Source organism: Neofelis nebulosa, chromosome 5 (genome assembly GCF_028018385.1).
Source record: "Neofelis nebulosa isolate mNeoNeb1 chromosome 5, mNeoNeb1.pri, whole genome shotgun sequence".
Classification (NCBI taxonomy): Eukaryota; Metazoa; Chordata; class Mammalia; order Carnivora; family Felidae; genus Neofelis; species Neofelis nebulosa.
The window spans coordinates 11,366,310-11,393,856 of NC_080786.1; the positions used below are offsets into that span (position 1 = coordinate 11,366,310).

General features: G+C 46.9%; 1 protein-coding gene across 3 annotated transcripts in view; it reads left to right on the plus strand.

Moving 5' to 3' along the window:
* OSBPL10 (oxysterol binding protein like 10) overlaps positions 1-19,709 on the plus strand; it is a 313,900-nt gene extending 294,191 nt beyond the window's left edge. For all 3 annotated transcript variants that reach the window (XM_058729640.1, XM_058729641.1, XM_058729642.1), the window contains 4 exons: positions 11,024-11,210; positions 12,947-13,129; positions 15,878-16,031; positions 18,377-19,709. In XM_058729640.1, the coding sequence (XP_058585623.1) occupies positions 11,024-11,210; positions 12,947-13,129; positions 15,878-16,031; positions 18,377-18,421 (569 nt within the window). In that variant the 3' untranslated portion in view covers positions 18,422-19,709. The remainder of the gene's footprint in view (positions 1-11,023; positions 11,211-12,946; positions 13,130-15,877; positions 16,032-18,376) is intronic.
* The last annotated feature ends 7,838 nt before the right edge of the window (positions 19,710-27,547 follow it).

Consider the following 27,547-nt stretch of genomic DNA (forward strand, 5'->3'; position numbering starts at 1 on the left):
CCGGGAGCGGTGGTGAGAGGGCAGTGGAGCCTTAGGAGGGGATGGGATGGCGACTGGGATGGCCTCACGGACAAGGTGACATTTGAACAAAGCCCCGGAGCCGGTGGCGAAGGACGAGCCTCGCTGATGATCTGGCCACGGGGGGAAGGGTGTGCGCTGCAGGAAGAACAAGACAGAGGCCCAGAGGCAAGGTGGCCCCTGGCATGTGGAAGACAGGAAGCTTATGGGGCTGGAGCAGGCAGGGAACAGGGGTGAGGTCAGAGTGGTGACTGAGGCCAGATCACGCAGGGCCTCAGCGGCCCTCGCAGGGAGTGTTGGCTCCTGCACTAAGTGAACCGCAGAGCCGTTAAGGGTTTCGACAGAAGAATACCAGGATCTGACGCATCATTTAGCAAGGTTGTCCCGGCTGCCTGTTGAAAATAGATCATAAGAGGAGTAAAGGTGGAAGCAAGGAGACCAGTTAGGAGATGATGATAATAACCCAGGCCTGAGACGATGGTGGCCTGGACCAGGGTGGAAATGATAGAGGAGGTAAGACGTGGCGAAGGTGTGGGTGTATTCTTTTTTTTTTTTTTTTAAATATGATGTTTATTTTTGAAAGAGAGAAAGCACTAGTGGGGAGGGACAGAGAGAGAGAGAGAGAGAGAGAGAGAGAGAGAGAGAGAGAGAGAGACACAGAATCGGAAACAGGCTCCAGGCTCCGAGCCGTCAGCCCAGAGCCCGACGCGGGGCTCGAACCCACGAATCGCGAGATCGTGACCTGAGCCGAAGTCGGACGCCCAACCGACTGAGCCACCCAGGCGCCCCAAAAGTCTGGATGTATTCTGAGGGAGAGAGAGCCAGAAGGATTTGCCTCGGGTTGGAAGTGGGGTCTGAGAGGTGACACCAAGGCTTTCAAGGTGAGCACCTGGAAGGACCGACTAGCTGTTTGCTTAGCTGGGGAGGCCGGGAGTGGAGTCGCTGGGAGGAAAACTAATTTGGAGGAAGAGTTCAGGAGCTCAGGGAGGTCACGTTATGGTTCGGACATGCAAGTGACTGCCCGAGTGGACAGGCGTGGACACGGGCTGGAGTTCTGAGGAGAGGGGCCAGCAGACGTCGAAACTTGTGATTGAAGTCCTGGCACCTGACGAGATTATGGAGGGAGCCTGATCCCCACAGTCCTGCGGCACTAAGAGGCCCAAAAGGTGAGGAGCACTGGTCAGGGGGACTGAAGAAGAGGGGCTTGAGAAGGAGAGGGGATGGGGATTTGTTTCCTGCTGGCTGGGTGAAGAAAGGGTTCCCGGGAGGAGACAGAGTGGTCAGCTGAGGCAGATGATGCCGATTCATTCTGGGAAGATGAGAACCGAGGACGGGCCACTGGATGGTGGCCTGTGATGCTCATTTGGTGACCTTAACGAGGGCTGTCCGTGGAATGGTTCTCGGGAAGATCTGATCAGAATAGATTCGAGAGAGGGTGGGAGGACCCGAAGCAGAGACACTAAGTACAAACAACACTCCCTTATTTATTGTGTGAGGGCCCAAACCACTCTTGGGTTCCGCCTCTCTGTCCTGTCTCTGGGCTGTAGGCTCACCCTCTGAACTGCTTATCCTCCATGTGTAGATGAGACAGCAACTCCAGGACCCCCACAGAGGAGCCCAGGACCCATGTCGGGCCTTCGTGGGGGTCCTCGCTGCACACGGGCTCAATATTCAGCCACCTGCACTGTGCTGATGGGACCCTCCTCTCGAGGATCAGTTACGGTCAAGAAATTCACCAAAGGGAGAATCAATCTGTGAAGGAGGCCAGGGACTCACCTGTCACCAGGATGACCCTAGGCCACCTAGTTCCTCCAAGATTCAGATGGGGTTGGGCTGTATGTGTTGAGGGGAAGGACTTTGAATAAGTCACACCAGTGATAAATGGTTTTTCTTTTTTAATGGTTATTTTTGAGAAAGGCAGAGCGTGAGCAGGGGTGGGGCAGAGAGAGAGGGAGACACAGAGTCTGAAGCAGGCTCCAGGCTCTGCTCTGTTAGTAAAGAGCCCGATGCGGAGCCTGAATCCACGAACCACAGGATCATGACCTGAGCCGAAGTCGGACGCGTAACCCACTGAGGCACCAGGCGACCCGCTGATGATGAATGTTCTTCTCCCCGTGACGTGCTCTTTTGTGGGAGTGCAGCATTGCAGCCATTTTCCAATCAGGACAGTCCCTATAGGAGATTAGTTTGTCTAGCTTTGATGGCTGCCATAAGAGAGGGAGTGGTGTCGGAAGTGGTCTTCTTTCTTAAGAAGGAATTGTTCCCGACGATGACAGGACCACAGAAGCTTAGGGCTTAACAGATGATTCGTCCATCTTGCAAACCCCCGCATTCCCAGCGCTATGGCAGGGGACCCCGGGGCGGAGATGGGTGAAAGGAGTGAGCGTGGGGCTTCTGCTTCCTTCCAGCTGCGCCTCACTTTACAGAAGAGGAGCCTAGAGAAGCCACTTGCCCGGGGGCACATGTGTGCCACCCACAGTACATACCCTCCGTCACCACGAGCTGGCGAGGGGGGTTGCAGGAGGGTGCCTCCAGGGGCATAGCCAGGGCCCTAGAGGCCTGTCTCCCTGAAGCTGAGGAGACAGACTTGACTCACATGTGCTTCCGGAGGCCGAGGGGTAGGGGAACGAGATCCAGTGTTCCCTCACAGGCCTTTCTTGGGGTCGCAGCGATCACTGTCGCTCTCAACTCTCGTCTCTCCCCATGGCCTGCGACAGGGAGCTGCCCCCGCGTAGGACTGTTTGGGTTAAGGCCACGTGGCAGGTCCCAGCAGGTGCGTTGGCCCCCCGGGCCGTGGGCTCCCCAAGCGCCGTGAGCAGAGGGCTTGGGGCCCAGCCCACGGGGGAGCCCCTGCTGCTGAGAGCAGGGAGCCCAGTGCAGGCTTGCGGGGGACCCCGCGTGGGAGGCCCGTGTTTGCACGGATTGCACACTTGGGCGTGCAGTGAGAAATGGGAGTGGCGTCGACCTTGGCGACCTTGGTTTTGACTTCTCTGGGGCTCTGTGTTTCCGCAGGTTGCCAGAGGCCCCCCCAGCGCCCCAAGGTTGGTACTGGCGAAGTCTTCGCTTTTATTTAGAAGCCAAAATCAGTGTTCAGGAGGTTCATTTCGTCCTGTTTAATTTCCTTATCCTGAATTTCCCACGTAACGAATTATTCAAGGATGAAACACGTTTGTTTAGAGAAGGTGGGGCGTGGAGGAGGTTCACGCCTTCAGTGCACACTTCCCGCCCGTGTGTGTAGACCACCTGTCTCAAGCGGGTTTACCTGCTTATCTTTACGGGGGCGGTTCAGAGAGGCCGTGGTCTGTTCATTCATTGATCCGTTCATCCGTCCATTTGTGAAAAGTGGTGCTGGGCACGTGGCCGCGACGGGGACAGGACAGAGGCCCCTGCCCTCAGCCGCCGTCCGTGCACGCGTCACAGAAAACGAGGCACGTGCGGGAAATGTGCAGTGTGACCGCTCACTGGCACCGAGGAGACAGAGCAGGACAGGGTGAGAGGGTGCGGGGTGCCCGGTGGGGGGGTGCTGCCGTTTTCGACAGGACAGACCTCAACAAGGTGCGGCCTTCGAGGAAGGGCTTGAAGGAGGTGAGCGAGGAGCCACGGGGATGGCTGGAGGAAGGGTGCTCCAGGCAGAGACAGCAGAAGGCTCAGACGCCTGGGGCCGGAGCGGGAGCGTGAGGCCAGGGTCTTCTAGAAATCTCGCGGAGGCTCTGTGGCTGGGGCACAGGGGACAGGTCAGGGAGGAGGGGCCCGATCATGGGGGCGCTGTGCGGGGGGCGTGGGAGGGCTCGGGCTTTTACCTGAGTGAGGTGGGGGTCCGTGGAGGGTGGACGTGGCTTTGGCAGCCTCCCCAGGGCCGCCGTGAGGACAGACGGGGCGGGAGTGGCGAGGGCATGGGGCAAAGCTAGGGGGAGACAGACGGGTTGTCGCTTTTCTCTTCCTCCCTCCTACGCACACGTACGTCGAGTCTGTGATTAGCCAGCGTAAGTGCTCAGTGACGATGGTATCTTCGGATGAGCGTATTTTCAGGTACAGAAAGTCTGTTCGGGTTCCTTTCTGGGGACTCCCCTGCGCTCCGCAGAAATGCCTGCTGCTGTGTGTCGAGGCAACGGAAAACCACAGGTGCTTAAATAATAGTACAGGGCAGGGGCCCCCCAGTCTCTGGGCCCCTAAGCAGGGATTCTTGACATTGGACGAAGATCTGGAAATTTTCCGTAAACGTGGAGGTTTGCAAATCTAGTGATTGAGGAATTCTTTGGTCCGTGAAGCTCCATGTCTTGCCAGCCATCCACCTGAGGGGTGGGCTGTGGTGAGGACGGGGGTGTAGAGCCGTGTGGCCGTCCCACTCCCTCCCGGCACATCCTGCTCCCCTCCCCGCTGCGTTCTCTGTTACCCCCGCTCTGTCCTGTGCTGCTGGGGCTCCTCGCTTCACCCAGCAGAATACGTGGCCTCCGTTCATCCCTTCTGGAACTTCACTTGAGAACGGTGGGTCCTTCTACCCCCGCGATGCCCCCCACCCTCCCCCCTGAGGTGAACAGACACCTTCACTTGCTTCTACTGCTGGTGGCTGTTGAGTGTCAGTGTGTCAAAGGATAGGCCTCTGGTGTCTCAGGGGGTTCACTCCCCTGTTCCCCACAGGTAGCCGATGGGGTCTGGGGCCTCTAATTCACTTGGCACAGCCGTGGGTGCACTGGACAAGGCTCTTCGTGGGCGGGAAATCCTAACGCCCTCGCCATCCCTGAAGCGGAAATAGAATGTGCTGCTCCCACGTCTCCTTGCTTGGAAAGTCTACGTAGAGCTTCTCAGTGGAGTGCTGAAATCAGAAAGATGTAGGGAGAGGCTCTACAAGGGCCCTCCCTGGATATAGCCTTTCCTGGTCACCCAGTGTATTCCTGCTGTGGATGGACCTGGGAAGGGTCTGGGGACCATTGGCTCAGTCTTGTGAGGCCTTAAGTTTCCCTAAATCCTTTCAAGCAGCTACATCCATCCCCCTTTTGTATTAATTAAATGTGCACTCCATAACACCCGCGATCCTCGTTTTTCCCAGAAAATACTTCTAAGAATCTCCACATTTCAGAGCAAAAGATTGTAGTTCCTATACTCAGAGCCCCTTTGTTGGGGGTGGGTGTGGAGAGTCAGGATGTTTTACTTTTCCTCACTTATTCGTTTTTTTAATAGAGAGAGAGCCAGAGCTCACAAGCAGGGGAGGGGCAGAGAGAGGGAGAGAGAGAATCCCAAGCAGGCTCCACACCACCAGCACAGATCCCAGTGTGGGGCTCGAGCTCATGAACCATGAGATCGTGATCTAAGCCGAACGCCGGTGCCCCTCCTCACGTGTTCTTTATACTGATCTAGCACGTTCCATAAACTTGTTGATTGGGCTTGAAGTAACAGTTTTTTCATCTCCCTCATTTTATTTTATTTTTAAGTATTTATTTTTGAGAGAACACAAGCAGAGGAAGGTCAGAGAGGCGGGGGGACGGAGGGTCTGAAACCGGATCTGCACTGAGGGCAGCAAGCCCAGTGTGGGGCTTGAACTCACAAACCAAGATCGTGACCTGAGCCAAAGTTAGAAGCTCAACTGACTGAGCCATCTAGGTGCCCTAGTATTTTTTTAATGTTTATTTTGAGAGAGAGAGGGGAGGCGGGGGGGGGGGGGGGGAGAGAGAGAGAGAGAGAGAGAGAGAGAGAGAGAGAGAGAGAGAGAATGAGAGAGCAATGAGCACTGGGGAAGGGCAGAGAGAGATGGAGAAAGAGAATCCCAAGCAGCTTCCACACTGTCAACACAGAGCCCAATGTGGGGCTCAGTCCCATGAACTGTGAAATCATGGCCTGAACCAAAACCAAGGGTGCAAATGCTTAACTGACTGAGCCACCCAGGTGCCCTTCCATTCCCTTATTTTAAAAATGAGGGGCACCTGGGCGGCTCAGTCAGTCGAGCCTCTGACTTTGGCTCAGGTCATGATCTCACAGTTGGTGAGTTCCAGCCCCGCGTCGGGCTCTACTCTCAGCAAGGAGCCCACTTCGGATCCTCTGTCTCCCTCTCTCTGTGCCCCTTCCCCCTGCGCTCTCTCTCTCTCTCTCTCTCTCTCTCTCTCTCTCTCAAAGATAAACATTAAAAAAAATTTTTTTTTCAATAAAAATGAGATCTCAGGTGGGTCCACTGGAAGTGTTATATGTAAGTAAACACACGGGCTTGTCTTTTAAAGTATTGCCTTTAGGCCGTGCCATATTTGGCTACAATAAAATGCCATCATGCAGTGCTTTATTACTACTTGAATTCACTTGGGCTGCAGCTCAGAGACTGCCTCCCCCCATCAGGTCCCTCAGCTGTGGCTCTCGGAGCCCCTAGCGGAGACACTGCTCAGTCAGACCTGCGGCTCTGTCCCTGGGGAAGCATGGCCCCTGTGCCCATCACCCCCCTGTGCCCATCGCCCCCCTGTGCCCATCGCCCCCCTCTGCCCACCACCCCGCTGGCGCTGTGGGGGAGGGAGCCGAGGTGCATTCAGCTGCTCTCGCGGCCGCTGCCCCCCAAACTCCAGAGCTGGAGCCCAGTAACGTGGCACAGCTTCTTGATTGAGTCTGTAGGGAAAGGCAGTTAGTTCTAGCGACAGAAGCGACACGTTGGCTCGGTGCTTGTGAGCGCCGACATGATCGGGCCTGCCGACCAGCTCCCCAGAGTGACTTTCTTTGATTTGGTGCTTCCCAGAAGCGGCATCCTACTGGAATATTTTGATTCCTCAGATTGAGACCGGGTGTGAAATTAGTTTAAATGTATCAGTTGGAAAATCTTGCCTTATGTTTCTAGGTAAATCAATTTGTGGGATTTAAAATGAACATCTTGCAGCTTGAAGACGAACCACGGCGTGGAAGTATTGGTTATTTGGCATTTTTTGGCTTCTCTCAGCCCTTAGGCTCATCAGTGAAAGTTCTTTAATTAGCCTATCTGTAAGTCTAGTGTTAATATAGTCTTTTCTCTATATTAAGGACAGGCTTTTTTTTTTTTTTTTTTTTTTTTTTTTTGTTTATCTATTTTGAGAGAGAAAAAGAGCATGAGCAAGGGAGGGGCAGAGAGAGAGAGAGGGAGGGAGAGAATCTCAAGCAGGTTGTACACTGTCAGGCTGGAGCCGGATGCAGGGCTTGATCCCAGGAGCCCTGAGATCATGACCTGAGCCGTAAACCAAGAGTCAGATGCTAAACTAACTGAGCTACCCGGGTTCCCCAGGACAGGGTTATTTTGTTTGTTTTTTGTTTCTATTCAGCCCTGAAAAAAGAGTTAGCATAATGAGAAGGCATAATTGCAGGTGATTTAATGGCAACACACACATTTATGGATATTCAGAGAAGAGCTAAGGAGTGCGGTCTCCCCCCGCCCCCCAGTGCTTTCGTACCCGCTCAGCGTGGGGCTCACTGATTTCTGTGAACCTCAGGTTTGCAGGAGCGTTTTCTAAAGAGGAGGAGGAAGAGGATGCCTCCCACCTATCTCTTCGTCCCCCGTGTGCCATAACCCGCTGCCACTTTGTGATTCGCTGTTTATTCCCAAATGGAATAAATGGAACTCCGAGGCCACCAAGCAAGAGAGTGGCTCTGGAGAGTGAGGAGTAACTAGGATATGAAGCTTCTGGGATTCTGGCTGTGTGTCAGGCTGATGCTTTTAGTGGGCTTCTAGAATCGCCTTCTCCTCACCACAGCTTTGTGAGGTATGCATACCATCATCCCTGTGTCACGGATGAGGAAACTGAGGCACAGAGAGCTTCAGGTTGCCAGGCTGCTGAGTGGGGACTTGGAAGGACCCTCTGAAATCTCACGCAGGTCTTTAAGGAAGAACATGGCATATTCCCCATGTAAGTGTATGGTAAAGAAGATATGAGCTGTATGGTCCTACATCACAAAGTTTATATTTGTGAATGGGGCCAGGAGGAGGCAGCAGGAGGAACTCATGGATGTGTGTGGTCCTTGTCGGAAGAGAGGCTGATGGCAAGATGTGTAACTGGGCGAGAGCCTCCAGGACACTCTCGACTATGGACTGGAAGAGCTCACCACTCGGGGACACTAGAGCCATCGGAGGTACGGTGGTGCTGTTGGGCACACTGGCCACCTTGGAAGGGTTTGACTACCGAGCAGCCCATTAGCACAGAGAGCAGGGATGGGGGCTCGAGGAGCCTTCTTCTCTGGGTCCTGGGAGGCAGGCTGGCTGGGGACTGGCAGCCTCTTCTGCAGGGTCCCAGGGTCCTCTCCAGCTGCCACAGGCTCTGAGGCCATGAGAATGGCTGGCCCTGGAGGAACCAGAAACTTGCGGGTAGAACTGGGCCAGGGAGGGAAATCCGAGGTGACCTGTCTCTTCCCGACTTTCACTCCAGGTCCTTCTTGCGTGTTGGTGTCCTACCTGTGTCTGGTATTAGCTGTGATTTTCTACCTGCCCCAGGCTGTCTTCTCAAGCAACCTAATCTGAGGAAGTCAGGCACAAAGTAGGCTCTGAAACAAAAACTCTTATCAGTTCTGGCCATTTTCCTCCAAGGGTTTGAATCAGAAGAGGACGGACATAGCAAAGTGTACTTCTCTTGCCAGACACAGTGTCCCTCCCTATGTGTGCACAGGGCAGGGCCCTGAGGGACATCTGGAGCAGTCTGCTCTCTGCCAGGTAGGGGGAGGGACAAGGATCCGCATGAGAGCATTCGATGGCCTGCCGCTTTACTTTCAGGGAGATGCATTAATTCAGTTACGAGAGCTAAAGCCAGTTGGAGAAGCGGGGAGAAGGTGGTCCCTTGTGATGTTCAGTGTACCTGGTATAGTGGAGCCATGCTATTTGTGTGTTTATGTTACATACGATCAGTTATACTCCTGGCAAGAGATTTAAATGCTCTGTGACATCTGTCCTTCAGTCCTGTCCACGGGATTATGAGTAACCCACAAATCTGTTTTTCCCTGATGGTCTGAGCTCGTGCAGTTGCCCACGTTCTTGAGCATCCAGACTCTACTCTGGGAGTGATCAAGACCCCTAAACACGTGTGGGCGTGTCACCCCGGATTTACAGACCAGGTCTCTGTTTCTGTGGGTTGGCAGAACTGACTTTGCTGGAGTTAATGGAGAGTGAAGCTGCTGGTTCCAGGAATTTTCTTTCTTTTTTAAATTTTTTTTAATGTTTATTTATTTTGGAGAGACAGAGAGAGAGAGAGAGAGACAAAGACAGAGACAGAGACAGAGCATGAACAGGGGAGGGATGCAGAGAGAGGGAGACACAGAATCTGAAGCAGGCTCCAGGCTCTGAGCTATCAGTGCAGAGACCGATGTGGGGCTCAAACCCACAAACCGTGAGATCATGACCTGAGCCAAAGTCACATGCTCATCTGGCTGAGCCACCCAGGCACCCCCAATTAAAGGAATTTTCAAGGGCAAGTTGAATTATACTTGTATGCATCTCCACATTGACTTTAGAAACTCCGCATGCATGACTGCTCTCTATGTTCAAGTCCCATCTCTCCTCAGACCCCCTGACAAGCTCGTCAGTACTGAGAGAAACACATGTCTCAGTGGACAAATTTTAGCTCTAGTTGATATAGATACTTGTCTAGCCTAAGAGGGAAGTACTGACCAGCCACATCACTTACCCTGAGTTTCCATTTCCTCTTCCTTATTTGAAAATGATAATTATTGCCAAATGGAGTCGTTGGGAGGCCCCCAGGAATGCAGCCAGAAAGTGCCAACACACACGAGCACCACTGACACCACTCCTCACTCTTTCCAGTGGAGGAACAGGGGGCCCAGGGAGGGGACATCACTGACCATGTGTGGCCAAAGGGCAGCACCTTCCTTCCTTAGATGCACAGCGGACCTGATAATTGCCAGACTGGGAATGAGCTGGGACAGAGTGGTGAGGACATGTACAGGTCGCCGAGCCCCAGGGCTGGAGTGTGGGATGCTGAGAAGGTACCTTACACAGAACAGATCTTGGCCTGGAGCCTGGTTCTTGGGGCCTCTGCCGGCCTGTACAGGCCTCGGAGTAAAGTGAGATGCTGCACCTCCACTGTGGGCACCTGGCCAGCCAGGCCAAAGCAAAGGCTGGATTTCAACCCTTGGTGGCCACTTTGTGCAGCACGTAAACTATGCAACAGCCCTGGGAGTTATGCATTGATAGGATGGTCATGTCAGCCTTTGGGGACTTGATGAACACTGTGGCCCCTTTCCCTAGAAAATAGGGAAACCCACACAGTTTTTCATTGTTCCAGTGGACTGAGACCTTTCTACCCCTAATGCATGGATCCGAGGTCAGAGAACCCCCGATTTAGAGGCGGGTTGCTCATGTGGCTAGTGTCTGCCTCAGGTTGAGAGCAGTGTACGGTCTGAGTTCTCTAATTTCATGTGAACCACGAAGGTCTCTTGCTCTCAGGAAAAGGTAAAACTCATTTACATGCTATTTCAAAGTTGAAAAGAAGGTCTGCTGAGTCGGCCAGTCTGCACACCTGTACCTATTCCCTTTCTTTCTGCACATGGGCCCTTCCCTCAGCCCTTTCCTGCTCACCCGGCTCCTTCCCACCACAGCACTTTTGCACAGCCCTCTTCCCTCTGCCTGGAGTATTTCCTTCCTCTCTTTACCTTCTCAACTCTTCCCCGGCCCAAACGTCCCTTCCTTAGGGAGAATTCTATTTCCAGGTCAACCCCTGCCAAAGGTCTCCATGGCACCGGGGGCACTTCTCTCTCCTGCCTTCATTATGGTTAGTTTTGTGCTGGATTGGCAATTAATGTCCACCTTTTTGTTCTCCTTGAAGGAAGAAAGTGGGTCTATTCACTGTTGTGTTTTCAGCACCTTGGACAGCGTCTGCCTCCCCCCCCCCCCCCCCCCCCCAAGGGTTATGAGATAAATAAGTGGCCAGGGAGTGGCTTACCTTTGCAGAAGTGGGAGACAAGATGTCTGTTGCAGGAAGCTGTTTGGTTTCTCATCTTTATGTCTTTTGATCCCTAATTGCCCTTTTCTTGTGTGTCTGACTCTCCTCCTCTCTCCCTGGAGGTGTACTGAGGCTCCTGGAACACGGGGAGGAGTACGTGTTCACCCTGCCCAGTGCCTATGCTCGGTCTATTCTCACCATCCCATGGGTGGAGCTTGGAGGCAAAGTCAGCATCAGCTGTGCCAAGACTGGGTACTCAGCGACAGTGATATTCCACACAAAGCCTTTTTACGGAGGGAAAGTCCACAGGTAGGAGGCGCCAGGAAGCCTTTGTCTTTGCCTTATCACAATACCCTTTCTTTCCTCCGTTAGAAGCTTGGGTTCCAGCCATGGGATGAGGTGGAAATCAAGATAAAGCTAAAAGACCTTTTTTAAAAGAGGTACTCTTCTTTTCACCCCTCAACACGGTGGTTTTTTGAGCCCTTCCCACTCTACACTTACAGTGAAATCCTTCGGCGATATATTCACAACACACACCAGCAGAATAGGAAGTGCTTCCATTTGTAATAATAACCTTTCCCTTCCCCGGCCACAGTCTGTTTCTCTGCTCTGAAGCAGTTCCATCTGTGAGCTTAGACACTGCCTGAGAGCTCATTGCATGTTCAGTTGGATCCATTAAATAATCCTGAATCCTGTGTCATCTCAGATCAGGGCTACTTCTTTTAGTAGCTGGGGAAGCCTGATCCAAGGAAATTGAAGGAAAAGTCTGCTGTTTGAGGGAAGCATTAAGATGTTTTTATTGCCACAGTCCTAGAGCATCATATAAGCAAGCTCCAATCTTTGCCCTTTTTCTTGGAAAGTGTTCTGTGTGGTTCATGTGAGGATGCCAGGGTGTCACCTGGGAAAGTGGATGCCTTTGGTGGCTGTTTTGGAGCCACACGCGCTGGCTTGCAAGAGCTGATGGTATGTGCTTCTCCACAGTCCCACAGACCATGTCTGTAGCCTGAGATCAGCTGTGGTGGGCACCACAGAACATGGCAAATGCTGCAGATCAGGTCTCTTTCCCTTTAGAGAGCCAGTTGTTAAAACATTGCCAGTGCACCCCTCATACCCTTCTAGAACATACCAGAAGATTTCCGATGCCACCCACAAGCCTTTGCCTCAGCATCTAGCAGCCATGGTGTTACTCAGACTCAGGGAGAAGGCTTCCAAGCCCATGTTGAAAATTCTAAGTTCAACTGAGCTGGGCCATTAGAAGGAAAGAAGCTTAGCTCCTTCTCACACTTGGCTGCTTTGGAGCAGGCTTTCCCATTTCTACTGCATTACTCTATGCAACAAGCTTGAAGGTGGTGAGGGAGGTGGGGGTATTCTTTCTCCCAGAGTTGGAGGCCTAGAGCTCCCTCAGACCAGGCAGGCGAAGCGAGGAGGGCACAGATCCCACAAAGGCCCCTTGTAAAAAGTGGTCCCTCGAAGCCACTGCTGTGAGTAAGATGCTGTTCACTCAATGCCAAGGGTCCAGGTTTTGCTCAGCCTTCGTTCAGGGGAATGTGCAGATGCCAGGGTGAACGTTTCCCCCTTTTTTCAACGTGATCTTAGGCGGATTGTGGTCAGTCCTGTTTGACCCACAGTTCTTAGTACACACTCAGGACCTGTTGGTGGTTCAAATGTAGCACTATTAGATGCTATTTTGGGGAGGGAGAAGTATATACTTTATTTTTCTTGAATTGCTTGATTTCCACCCCAATAATAACATGTACCTTTTGTGTGTTTATCAAAATTAAGAAATTAACATTACTGCATTGCTATTAACTAATGTACACATTTCATTCAGATCTCACCTGTTTTTCCACCAATGCTTTCTTTTTCTGATCAAGAATATTAGGTCACAGTTTTAAGAGCTAGTCATTAAGCAAAATGGCATAAAGCAATCCCTCCTCCTTGCCAACTCATAAAAAAAATCTGTAAATGTGAGTACACCTTTGGAAGCAAGTCTCTGTTTTGTTAATCTTGCAAAACATGTTCCTTTGACTCATTCATGAATTCAGGGTCACAGCAGAAGTGAAGCACAACCCAACCAACACCATTGTTTGTAAAGCCCATGGAGAATGGAATGGTACCCTAGAGTTCACTTACAACAACGGAGAAACCAGAGTCATTGATACGACCACACTGCCAGTGTACCCCAAGAAGATCAGACCTCTGGAGAAGCAGGGGCCCATGGAGTCCAGGTGGGAGTCAGGTTGGGTTGTTTCTTTCCAGCTTAGCGATCCTTAGCACTTGACCCGAGGAACAGAGAAGAAGCCTCTGAAAGCCCAGCGAATGGAAATGGGCCAGGAATAGTGTTCTCACTTGTTGGGGTGCTTGAATTTTCCACTGTGTGTGTCTTAGGGGTAGACCCTTTGGAGCTTTCAGTTTAGTTATTATGTTAAGTGTGGGGTGGGTTTTGAGGATAGCCTTTAAAAAACTTTTTAAGTTTATTTATTTACTTTGAGAGAGAGAGAGCACAGGCTGGGGAGGGACAGAGAGAAGGAGAGACAGAATCCCAAGCAGGCCCTGCGCCATGAGTGCAAACTGTGAGATCATGACCGGATCCGAGATCAGGAATTGGACGCTTACCCAACTGGTCCACCCAGGTGCCCTCTGACAGTAGACTTTTAATGCCTGTCCTAAAAGAGTTTGTCAACTCAACTGGTCTGTTGCTTGATTGCAGAGTTAAGTTGCTAGTCATCAAAGAACTGTGCATAGAAGCTGTGGGATATTTATTTTATTTTTATCGCCAGATTAGCGACATTATTAAAAAAAAGTCAGCAATGGCAAGGACGTGATAAAATGGACACCCTGGGTCATATGCTCATAGTAAGAATGTGTGCAGGGTAGCTGCATGGATCAGTGGCTTCAAATGAATTCACTTTAATTTTGTATTCTGTCTTTGGGAATCTATTCTGAAGGAAAATTCTTAAGTTCAAAAAAGGTTTTAAGTATAAAATAGGGTATTTTAAAATTTTACTTGTTTGTTTAAAATTTATCTGAGAGAGAGAGAGGGAGGGAGAGAGAATGCGAGCAGGCGAGGGGCAGAGAGAGAGAATCCCAAGCAGACTCCAAACTGTCAGTGCAGAGCCAGACACGGGTTTGATCTCACAGTCTGGGAGATCATGCCCAGAGTCAGATGCTTAACCGACTAAGCCACCCAGGTGCCTCTAAGTTGGGTATTAAAAAAAACCTGTAAACGTAAAAAAGAAAAAACAAAAAAAAACAAAACAAAAAAAAAAAAAAAAAACACCTAACTGTCCAACATAGGAAAATGGTTAAATTATGGAGTATCCACCCAATTAGCATGTCTACTCCATGGTATGAATACATATAGTATTCATATAGCCACTTAAAGCGATGTTTCTGCACGGATCTTCAGAAGAAGCAGGATCTTCTTAGAACATACCATTTTTATTTTTTAGTCCAGGAGGTTAGCAAACTGTGGCCCATGGGCCACGTCCAGGCCGTGGCTGATTTTTTGAAAGTTTTATGGGACCACAGCCATGATCATTAATTTACCTACTGTTTATGGCTGCCTTTGTATAGCATTTAAGCAGTTGTGATCAAGACCATATGGTCTGCAAAGCCTACCTGGCCCTTTATAGAAAATGTTTGCTGACCTCTTTTAGAGGTCTCTCCCCTCTAAATTTGGGACCACCAGCTTCTGATGTGACTCTTCATGGGAGGTCCTGCCCTTGAGAGCACCCACACCTGGGATGTCCTTGTGCCCAGCTTCTCCCAGAAGTTTCTCCTGCTGTAAAATTGGAGTGAGAGCATTACTCTCCTTGGAGCTCTGTACGGTGGGGCTCAGGGCAGGTCCGGTGGGCAGGCTGAGTGTCCAGCGGGAGCTTAACCCTTGCCAGTTGCCTAATTTTGGTCCCCCTCAGAAGGGGCTGCTCATTGTCCCCACTTTGCTGGCAGCCCTGTGTGGCCTTTCTCAGCTTAATCATCTGACACTCCAGGCTTCCTGCTATTCGAGGCCCTCTCATGGACAGGTCAGGGCTATCCACTGTGGGAGCATTCTCTGGCCCTGGATCTAATTACAGAGTGTCTGCTTACTCCTGGCTACAGAGGCGTCATTAGCCCCACTCAGGGAGGGAATCCTCGCTGCTGAGAATTCTGATAGTTTCTTTTATGCACAATCCCAAGTGGCCCTGATGCATTTACGTGAGGAAGTGCACGGGTGATGGTGTCTCGCTTTGCCTCGGTCCCTTTCCTCACCCTCTAGATTGGAGTATGAATCAGGGATGGTCCTGGGACATTCCTGAGGTGCGGAAAGCTGTACATCAGGAGCCAATCTAGGCTGCCTTCTGCAGTGAATGAATGAGTGAGTGAGGCAGAGAAGTAATTTTCTGTGTAGACATGGGGGAGATGATGGATCCTACCACATAAACGCACACTCCCACGTGGCCCCGTCTGTAACTCCTAACGGTCGAATCCCCTGTGAATAAGCAGCCATCGCTCGTATTTGCCAGTTGGCTGACTTTGGACACCCCACCTTATATGGATCTTGTCTTTCTCGTTAAAATGGAGATGGGAATATAGCATCCATACCATTGGGTTGTTATGATTAAATGAGCATTTACATATGTAAAATGTTAGAAATACGATAAATGCAACGAAAGCGTCTGCTATTATTATTGTTGTTTGTAACAGCAGTAGTATTAACACTGGCTCCTCCTCCTGTTACTAGATTCAGTTCCTAGACACTCAGCCCTGAGAAAGTCATGCTGCTCAGGATAAGAGGAGAGTGGAAACTTGGGGCCTGTTGGCCCTGGGTTCAAATCCTGGCTCTAGAGGTCGTTGAGGCACTGGAATGAACTAGCCCTAACAGATGGCCCGTCCAGATGCCCTCCCCGCCGCAGCTCTGGCCCCCTTGCTGAGAACTGCCATTGCCAAATGAGCTGTCCCTGTCTGACCACCTCCTCTCCTCCATGCGTCTCCAGGAACCTCTGGCAGGAGGTGACCAGATACCTGCGGCTGGGGGACATTGATGCTGCCACTGAGCAGAAGCGGCTCCTGGAGGAGAAGCAGCGGGTGGAGGAGCGGAAGCGGGAGAACCTGCACACACCATGGCGGCCCAAGTATTTTATCCAGGAGGTAACTCGGCCACCTGTCTTTGGGGACTTGTCCCAGGTGAGGGGCGGATGGGTCGGTCTTGCTGATGCAGCAGTTTGTATGAATGAGGATGGTCCTGGGAAGGTTTGGGGCAGCTTGGCTCTGGCTTTGGGCCAGGCTGTCCTGTGACACTTCCCTCTGACATCTTCCATCAGAATAGCCTGTCAGCCCGACAGGGGGGGCAAGGAATGAATGGGATTGCAGATCTGGATGCTGTCCTATTAAAAAAAACAGAAACAAAACAAAAAAACACAGCGCCTGCTACTTTATCATCAGTGACAAATTAGCCGTGAAGCATCTCACAGCCTGTCTGCACAGCCGGGGGACTGGAACCTTCATGATTGAGAACAAGCGCCCTCTCGGAGCCCTGCCTCCCGTGGGCCAAGTGGGACGGGTGTGCTCAGAAAGGCTGGTGTGAACTGCCACTGTCACCCGGAGAAGTGACACCGCAAGGCAGTCATCTCCACCAGTCTGCCCACCCACTGGGCAAGAAGGCAAGGCACCATGTGCCCAGTTGAGGCTCTTATGCTTTTAAAGTTGTTTGTGGAGCAGTTGAGGAGCATTCTGAGAACAGAGTTGCAAACGATGGAAATGTAAGGAGCCACAGCTGTTAACGCAGGCCCTCCGGAGCCTGGCAGCATCGTTGAGGGAAACCCCCGTGAGGACTGGCGCAGACACAAGAGTCTTTGAAGGGCCCGGATACCATTTAACCTCCAGGTGGTCATCGACGGTCTAATTCTTCACAGGAAGCCACAAATCTGAATTTTTATGACAAATCTGATATTCACATGATATCAAGGAATCTTCAGTTTAAACACAGAGCCAGTAGAGATATGTCTAAGCTTTCTTTGGCCCCAGGACTGCTACTGTCCGACTTGTGCTGCAAGGAAGGGTTATCCTGTGTAGCAGGAGGGCTGATGGGGGTGTTCATGACTTTGAGGTGCCCTTACGCTCAGGAGCAGAAGCAGCTGCTGCTCTCCCCCAGGCAGCAACTGGGGCTGTGGGTGAACAGAGACTTCGAGGTTGGCTTCCGATTCAGACAGGAAGCCTGCTTGAGCAGACTGCCTTTATGAGACTCTGAGTGGGAACCACGTCTGGAAGCCTTGCCTCGGTGAGGTGAATCTGTTCTCCAGAGAAACAACAGAGCTGAATGAAGACCCTGGGAAAGCCAGTGGGTATAGTTCAGTCCCAGCCCAAAGGCCTGGGAACCCAGAAGGGGAGTCAGTGGTGTAAATGCGGGTGCAAAGGCAGAAGAGATGAGCAATCCCAACTAAAGAAGGGAGGCAGAACAGAAAGAGGAGGGTCAGTCCCTCCTGCCTCTACCTTGTTTTCAGGCCCTCAAAGGCTTGCATATGCTTATCCACTGTAGGGAGGGAAATCAACTTTACTGAGTGCTTATCTCGTCTGGAAACCTTCATGGACACACTCAGAATGTTTCATCTGGGCACCACGGTGAATCAGGTTAACACATAAAATTAACCGTTACAAAATCCTTCAAAGACCCTCTGTGTGGTGGATCTAGTTTGCCTGGCTTCTGTGAAAAGTTGGCCGTAAAACAAAAACAAAAACACACACAAAAAAACCCTAAAAGGCAACAAACAACAACAAAAGCACAGCTCTTCTTCCTGGGTTTAAGGAAAACCAGCATGTTGGTAACAGAAAACTTGAGGATATGTAAAGAATAAAAATCATCCCAATACCAGAATTGTTACTATTTGGCACATTCCCTTCTAGTCAAGCCCCAGATTGTGTACAACATTTCGACTCTTGCCTTTTTCTGATGGTTGGCGTCATTACTCACGTGTGCGGATTCCTGGCCACCTCCTGCTGCAGGGAGCCGTGGTTGGGCACTTCCCTCCAGGCCGGTGGGCTGTACATCACTGATCAGGAAAAATTCCTCAGAGGCAGGCCTTGCCTTTCCTCTCGTGTCCGTTCATTGGACCACCCTCTTTTTCTTTCTTGTCCCACTGTTTCAAAGGTGTTTTTTTGGCCAACTAATCTTATATGATGTAACCCGACAAAGCCCCCCTTCTTTGGTTAATTTTAGTTATTTTTTGGGTTTTCCTCCTGACATGCCAAAATGTGAAGCTCTTGTCTCACAAAGCAGCCGGGCTGAGGAGGGGTGGCGAGACCACCGGCGTGGTGTGGTGGTGAGCTCCCAGAACAAGACGCACACACGTATTAGTGGCAGTCCCGAACAGATGCTAATGGAGCACTGCTCTGTGTGGGACTTGGCTTGTAACATAGCAGAGGCTGCAAGCTACCTCTGATTCTCCCCTTGCCCAGCAGAGAGGTCTTCATAAAATGTCTCCTTCTTTCTCTTACAGGGTGACGGCTGGGTATACTTCAATCCTCTTTGGAAGGCACACTGATGGGGTGGAGGTGCAGCTTTCAGAAATAGCCCTGTTTTTTGTAGGAATTAAAGTGGTTCAGTATCAAGGTTCTGCTGGTATTCACGGAGACCTCTTGTTATCATTCAAGAAATGGTACCCGAGAGAGAACTTATATACTGTGAAAAATGCACCACCAAACTACTAGTGGATTGGATTTATTCAAGAGCCATTTGGGGCATGTGTGTATACACAGTGTGTGTGTGAGCTCCCAGTACACTGTAGGTTCACATACACACATGCACTATATGCACATGTCTGCTGGGTATCGTTACACATGTAAATACTGCACTTAACCAAGATTTAAGTGGGTAATTATGAGCTCCTTTTTATCAACGAGGTTTGAAGTTTTCTATTTTTCACTTTGCCAAAAATGTTTTGCACTCACAAAAATACTCTCGGGTAGTCAACTCCTGTCAAAACAAAGGTGAGTTGGCATGGCCCGGTTGATGTCCATATGGTAGAAAGTGGCTCATTCCTGGTGGAAGTGTAGGTGGCTGTCACTTCACAATTCTTGTTGTGATTCCCACCTCCCTGTCCACTTCAGCATTTCGTTTGTCCTTAAGAAAGAAAAACTGCTATTTCCTGCTGAATGGTGAGTGGGCAAGAAGCTGTTAAAGGTTTATGCCAGAGCCTTCCAAGATGGAGCACCTTTGGGAGGACCGAGCCCACCTTGGAATATTCCTCCTATCTACTTGCCCCAAAATCTGACAATTTCTCATGCTCAAAGTATTAAGTTACACATTTTCCAGAAGCTGCTTCTTTTACAGTAGAAACCAAGTCATACAGAGACTTCACTACTTTTGTGATGAAAAAGGGCTTTAGAAGTTAAATACACGCATCCATATCCAGAACTGCACAACCACAGCCTCAATTTTGTATTTAGTTTGGGGAAAGAGAAAAGAATGTCCTGTGGATTTTTTAAGTGCGCCTCTCTTGTTTGACCCAAACTCTGCAGGAAAACCACTGTGATTAAATAACACACACAGAAAGACTATGTAAGTGTTCCATGGTTTCAGCTGAATTTCAGTCCTCTGCCTTTACAAATGAGGTCAAGACATGACGAGAATATACAGCAAGGAAAATGAAGTATTTGATTATTGCTCAGTGCTTAATTTATTTTTTACTGTGCCACTCAGAATATTTATAAAACCCAGTAGCATGAATGCTTCTCTGTAGTAATACTAATTTTGTGCCTTTTTGTCTGCTTTCTTAAGACCAATTGTTCACTTTGTAGATATTAGACAAATATATTTCGATTAAGTACTGTGCCTGCCTGTGTGTGTGTATCTTGTTTTTAGGGATCCAAAATGTCAGTTGGAATTGGTGGCTCCAACTGAGCTCAGATTTTATTGGTTGGATATTGCCAATTTGGTGTGAATAGCAATCGTATTTCTATCAAAACAGTGTTTTAAATACATTTTTTAAATCTACCACATAAACATTATTTATGGAAATGTTCTGAAAGTTCATAAGAACATTTAACTCCTATCTAGTGAATGTTATATTTTGTGAGCAGTTAGTACCAGCCGAAGTCCTAATGACAGGCCTGTTCAGGTTCAGAGTCTTAAATCTGGAACCACTTTATTTGTGAGAAGGAAAGCAGAATAGATGGTATTTTAAGGGGAAAAAAATCCTCAATGAGAAGACTGAAAAATAATCACTGTGGTGTGTTTTAGATTTTTCCAGTCTTCCATTACACCAAAGTATAAACCATCTGGGAAGTAAATATGGACAAAGTTCATTTTTCTGGTTTTGGTGGGAGAGGGTTCAGTTTGCAGGGTTTTTTTTTTTTTTTTGTTAGTTTTTAATTTTTTTAAAGTTCATTTATTTTGAGAGAGACAGACACAGTGCAAGTTGGGGAGGCACAGAAAGAGCAAGAGAATACCAAGCAGTTCCCATGCTGCAAGCACAGAGCCTGATGCAGGGCTTGAACTCACAAAACTGCAAGATCGTGACCTGATCTGGAACTAAGAATTGGACGCTTAACCAACTGAGCGACGCAGATGCCCCTCGGTTTGCAGTTTTTAAAAATTTTGAAATATAGGGGCACCTGCGTCGCTCAGTCAGTTAAGTATCTTTCTTTGACTCAGGTCATGATCTCACAACCTGTGAGTTTGATCCCTGCATTGGTCTCTGTGCTAACAGTGCAGAGCCTAGAGCCTGCTTTGTGTTCTGTGGCTCCCTCTTTCTCTTCCCCTTCCCCACTCACACTCTCTCTATCTCAAAAATAAATAAACATTAAAAAAAATTTAAATAAAAATATAAAATATTGTGAGATATATACAGAAGATTTATATAAAGTGTGTTAGAGTTCCAAGAATAAACACTCATATACCTACTGCTTACCTTAAATGACACATTTCGTGTCCCTAAAAAATTGTATCCCCCTCCTTGACCATAGAGGCAATAGCACTGTCCTGATTCTTGGAGTAATTGTGGTTTTTATTATTATTATTATTATTATCATCGATATGTTTGTGCATTTTTTAAACCACCACACATTCTATGTGTAGTTATAAAGAGCACGCTTGGTTTTGTCTATTTGAGCTAACATTTCGTTTATGGGCCAATCTATGTTACGAGTTGCTCTATTTGTTCACTTTCCTATTCTTTTTTTTGCTGAATTTACACTTTATATTAATTCTTTTATTGTGGTAAATATATACGTAACAAAATTTACCATTTTAGTAGTTTTTAAGTATGCAGTTCGATGGCATTAAATACATTCACATTATTGTGTAACTAGCACGGCCATCTATCTCCAGTTTCCATCTTCCCAAATTGAAACTCTGTATGTATTAAACAATGACTCTGCACTCCTACCCTCCATCTCTGCAACCCCTAGCAACCAACCATTCTCTTTTGTTTTTATGAATTTGACTACTGTAAGCACCTCATATGAGTGGAATCATTATATACATGTCCTCGTGTCTAGCTTATTTTACTTGGCATAATGTGTTCCAAGTTCATCAGAATTTCCTTTCTTTTTAAGGCTGAATAATATTCCATTGTATGTATATATACCATACTTTGTTAGTCTGTTTACCTATCCATGAACATTTGGGCTGTTGACATCTTTTGGCTGTTGTGAATAATGCTACTATGAACATGGGGGTGCAGGTATCTGAGAACCTGCTTTTCTTTTGGGGATATACACACCCAGAAGTAGAAGTACTGTATCATATGAAAATTCCATGTTTAATTTTTGAGTACCTGCCATACTGCTTGCCACAGTGACTGCACCGTTTTGGAATCCTACCAGCAATGCGTAAGGGTTTGAATTTCCCCACATCCTCCCCAACACTTTTTTTCTGTTTTATAATCATCATCATAATGGGTGTAAAGTGCCATCTCCTTGTGGTTTTGATTTGCAGTTCCCTAATGATTAGTGATGTTTTTGAGCATCTTCCCGTGTATATCGGCCATTTGTATATCTTCTTTGGAGAAATGTCTTTTCAAGTCCTTTGCCCATTTTCTAATTGGGTTTTATGTGTTGAGTTGTAGGAGTTTCTTAATATATTCTGGATATTATCATATATATGCTCCTCCCATTCTGTAGGTTGCCTTTTCACCCTGTCAGCAGGGTCCATGATGTATAAAAGTACTTAATTTTGATGAAGTCAATTTATCTTTTTCTTTTGTAGCTTGTACTTTTATTGTCCTATGCAAGAAATCATTGACAGCTCTATTCATAGAGCTTTTCCTCTAAGCTTTTTTTCCCCTAACAATTTTATAGTTTTAGCTGTTCTGTTTAGGGTTTTGATCCATTTTAAGTTAATTTTTGTATACAGTGTTAAGTAAGGGTCCACCTTCATTATTTAGCATATCGATATCCTATTTTTCTAGGACCATTCATTAGAAAGACTCTCCTTTTTCCATCGAGTGGTATTGGTACCCTTTTTTTATTTTAAATTTACACCCAAGTTAGTTAGCATACAGTGCAATGATTTCAGGAATAGAATCCAGTGATTGATTCATCCCCTACATGTAACACCCAGTGCTCATCCCAACAAGTGTCCCTCCCCCCCCCCCCCCCCGCAATGTCCCTTGCCTATTTGGCCCATCCCCCTTCCACAACCTCTCCAGCAACCCTCAGTTCTCTATATTTAAGAGTCTCTCATGTTTTATCCTCCTGCCTATTTTTATATTATTTTTGCTTCCCTTCTCTTATGTTCATTTGTTTTGTATCTTAAATTCCACATGAGTGAAGTCACATACTTGTCTTCCTCTTACTAATTTCACTTAGCATAATACACTCTAGTTCCATCCATGTTATTGCAAATGGCAGGATTTCATTCTTTTTGACCGCCCAGTAATACTCCATTGTATGTATATACCACATCTTCTTTATCCATTCATCTGTCGATGAACATTTGGGCTCTTTCCATACTTTGGATATTGTCAATAGTGCTGCTATAAACATTGGGGTTCATGTGCCCATTTGAAACAACACACCTGTATCCTTTGGAAAAATACCTAGTAGGGCAATTGCCGAATCATAGGGTAGTTCTGTTTTTGTTTGAGGAAACTCCACACTGTTTTCCAGAGTGGCTGCACCAGTTTGCATTCCCACCAGCAGTGCAAAAGGGTTCCTCTTTCTCCACATCTTCGCCAGCCTTTGTTGCTGCCTGAGTTGTTAATTATAGCCGTCCTGACAGGTGTGAGGTGGTATCTCATTGTGGTTTTGATTTCTCTTTCTCTGATGATGAGTGATATTGAGGATTTTTTCATGTGTCAGTCATCTGGGTGTCTTCGTTAGAAAAGTGTCTATTCATGTCTTTTGGCCATTTCTTCATTGGATTATTTGTCTTTTGGGTGTAGAGTTCGGTAACTTCTTTATAGATTTGGGATACTAGCCCTTTATCTGATACATCATTTGCAAATATCTTCTCCCATTCCATCAGTTGCCTTTAGTTTTGCTGAATGTCCCTCTGCTGTGCAGAAGCTTTTTATTTTGATGAGATCCCAACAGTTCATTTTTGCTTTTGTTTCCCTTAACTCTGGAGATATGTTGAGTAAAAAGTTGCTGCAGCTGAGGTCAAAGAGGTTTTTGTCTGCTTTCTCCTCGATGATTTTGATGGCTTACTGTCTTACATTTAGGTCGTTCATCCATTTTGAGTTTATGGCATAAGAAAGTGATCCAGGTTCATTCTTCTGCATATTGGTATCCAGTTTTCCCAACACCATTTGCTGAAGACACTTTATTCCATTGGACATTCTTTCCTGCTTTGTCAAAGATTAGTTGGCCATATGTTTGTGGGTCCATTTCTGTTCTATTGATCTAAGTGTCTGTTTTTGTGCCAGTACCATACTGTCTTCATAATTACAGCTTTGTAGTACATCTTGAAGTACGGAATTGTGATGCCTCCAGCTTTGGTTTTCTTTTTCAGGATTGCTTTGGCTATTTGGGGTCTTTTCTGGTTTTAGGATTGTTTGTTCTAGCTCTGTGAAGAATGCTGGTGTTATTTTGATAGGAATTGCATTGAATATATAGATTGCTTTGGGTAGTATCAACATTTTAACAATATTCCAATCCATAAGCATGAAATATTTTCCCATTTTTTTGTGTCTTCAGTTTCTTTCATAAGCTTTCTATAGTTTTCAGTGTGAAAGTTTTTTACCTCCTTGGTTAGGTATATTCCTAGGTATTTATGGGTTTTGGTGCAATTGTAAATGGGGTTGATTCCTTGATTTCTCTTCCTGCTGCTTCATTATTGGTATATAGAAATGCAACCAATTTCTGGGCATTGATTTTATATCCTGGGACTTTGCTGAATTCATGAATCAGTTCTAGCAGTTTTTTGATGGAATCTTTTGGACTTTCCATATAGAGTATCCTGTCGTCTGTGAAGAGTGAAAGTTTTACTTCCTCCTGGCCGATTTGGATGCCTTTTCTTTGTGTTGTCTGATTTCTGAGGCTAGGACTTCTAGTACTATGTTGAATAACCGTGGGGAGAGTAGTGTCCTGTTCCTGACCTTAGGGTGAAAGCTCTCAGTTTTCTCCCACTGAGGATGGTACTAGCGGTGGGTCTTCCGTATACATTCGAAACATTAAGAACATTTCCTCCTAAAGCAGAATACGCATTCTTCTCGAGTACACATGCAACATTCTCTAGAACAGATCACATACTGGGTCACAAATTAGCCCTCAACAAGTTCAAAAAGAACTTGCTTTATGATCTTGAGGTATGATCTTTCTATCCCTACTTTCTTGAGGGTTTTATCAAGAAACGATACTGTATTTTGTCAAATGCTTTCTTTGTGTCTGAGAAGATCATATGGTTCTTGTCCTTTATTAATGTGATGTCTCACACTAATTTACAAATATTGAACTAGCCCTGCATCCTAGGTATAAATCCCACTTGGTCATGGTAATTCTTTTAATGCACTGTTGGATCCTGTTGGCTAGTATCTTGTTGAGAATTTTTGCTTCCATGTTTATCAGGGATATTGGTCTATAGTTCTTTTTTAGTGGGGTCTTTGGTTTTGGGATCAAGGTAATGCTGGCCTCACAGAATGAGATTGGAAGTTTTCATTTCTATTTTTTGAACAGCTTCAAAAGAATAGGAGTTAACTCTTTAAATGTTTGGTAGAATTCCCTCGGAAAGCCATCCAGCCATGGACTCTTGTTTTTTGGGAGGCTTTAGATTATTGATTCTATTTCTTTTATTTATTTTTGAGACAGAGAGAGACAGAGCATGAACGGGGGAGAGGCAGAGAGAGAGGGAGACACAGAATCAGAAGCAGGCTCCAGGCTCTGAGCCATCAGCCCAGAGCCCGACGCGGGGCTCGAACTCACGGACCGTGAGATCGTGACCTGAGCTGAAGTCGGACGCTTAACCGACTGAGCCACCCAGTCGCCCCTATTGATTCTATTTCTTTACTGGTTACGGGTCTGTCCAAATTCTCTATTTCTTCCTGTTTCAGTTTTGAGCTCTTCATTCTGTTACCTTAGTCTACATCTGCATTTATGCCAGTATCACACCGTTTTGAAGTAGTGTATCTTTCTGGTATCTTTGTATTATCTTTGTAGTAAATTTGGAAGGAAGTAAATTTTGCAAACAGGAAGTGAGACTTTCAATATTTTTCTTTTTCTAGATTATTTTGGCTACTTGGGGTCCCTTGAGATTCCATAGGAAGTTTCCTATATACATTAATTTATAGATTAACAGCTATACATGTTAACTTATAGATGGAATTTCCTATATTAGTTAAAAGCATCACTGGTATTTTGATAGGCATTGCATTGACTCTGTAGATTACTTTGCATAGTATTGACAAATCTCGTTTTTCAATCCATTTAACCCTGTTGATCTATTTACTTATTTCATCTTCCATTTCTTTCAGAGATATTTTGTAGTTTTCAGTTTTTATTTTATTGCATTTAGCTTTATTGTGCTTTATAGGTACAGTATTTTTTATAGCTGAAGGTTTATGGCAGACTTGCTTAAGGTAGGGTTTTCAGCACCAGTTTTCCAATAGCATTTGCTCACTTTGTGTCTCTGTATCACATTTTGGTAATTCTTGGCAATGTTTTAATTTTTCATTATTATACTTATGATCTGTAATCAAAGATCTTTGATCTTACTATTGTAACTCTTTGGGGGCGCCATGAACTGCACCCAGTAAGGTGACAATCTTAATGGATAAATGTTGGGTGTGTTTTGATTGCTACACCAACCATCTGTGTCCCCACCTCCCATCTCCTTCTCTCTCGTTGGACCTCTTTATTCTGAGACAGAACAGTGTTGAAATTAATAACCTCACAATGGCCCCTGAGCGTTCAAGTGGAAGGAAGAGTCACACATCTCTCACTTTAAGTCAGAAGCTAGAAACGATTAAGCTTAGTGAGGAAGGCATATTGAAAACCAAGATAGGCCAAAAGGCTAGGCCTTTTGTGCCAGTTAGCCAAATTACAAATGCAAAGGAAAGTTCTTGAAGGAAATTAACAGTGCTACTCCAGAGAAAAATGATAATAAATCCTTGTTGCTGATGTGGAGAAAGTGTTAGTGGTCTGGGCAGAAGATCAGATCAGCCACAATGTCCCTTAAGCCTAATCCAGAGAAAGACCCTAACTCTCCTCAATTCTAGGAAGGCTGAGAGAGGTGAGGAAGCTATAGAAGAAAAGCTTGAAGCTAGCAAAGAGTGGTTCATGAGGTTAAAAGAAAGAAACCAAGGCCACAATGTAAAAGTGCAAGGTGAAGCAGCAAGTGCTGATGTAGAAGCTGCAGCAAATTATCCAGAAGATTAAGACAATGAAGGTGCCTACATTAAACAAAAGATTTCAATGTAGATGAAACAGACTTCTCTATTGGAAGAAGATGCCATCTAGGACTCTGAAAGCTAGAGGAGAGAAGTCAGTGCCTGGCTTCAAAGCTTCAAAGGACAGGATGAAACCCTTGCCAGGGGCTAATGTAGCTGGTGACCTAAGTTGATGCTAATGCTTATTTACCATTCTAAAAATCCTAGGGCCATTAAGAATTATGCTAAATCTACTCTGCCTGTTCTCTAGAAATGGAACAACAAAGCCTAGATGACAACACATCTGTTTACAGTATGGTTTACTGAATATTTGAAACCCATTATTGAGAACTGCTCAAAAAAAAGATTCCTTCCAAAATATTACTGCTCATTGACAATACACCTAGTTATCCAAGAGCTCTGATGGAGATGTACAAGATGTTTTCATGCCTACTAACAAAACATCTGTTCTGCAGCCCATAGATCAAGAGTAATGTTAATTTTGAAGTCTTATTATTTGAGAAATACATTTTGTAAGGCTATAGCTGCTACAGATAGCAACTCCTCTGATGGATTTGGGCAAAGTACATTGAAAACCTTCTTGAAAAGGATTCACCATTCTAGACGTCATTAAGAACATCCATGATTCATAGGAAGAGGTCAAAATATCAACACCAACAGCAGTTTGAAAGTTGATTCCAATCCTAATGGATGATATTGAGGGGTTCAAGACTTCAGTAGAAGTAACTGCAGATGTGGTGAAATAGCAAGAGAACTAGAATTAGAAGTGAGGCCTGAATATGTGACTGGATTGCTGCAATCTCATGAAAAAAATTTAATGGATGAAAAGCTGCTTCTTACAGA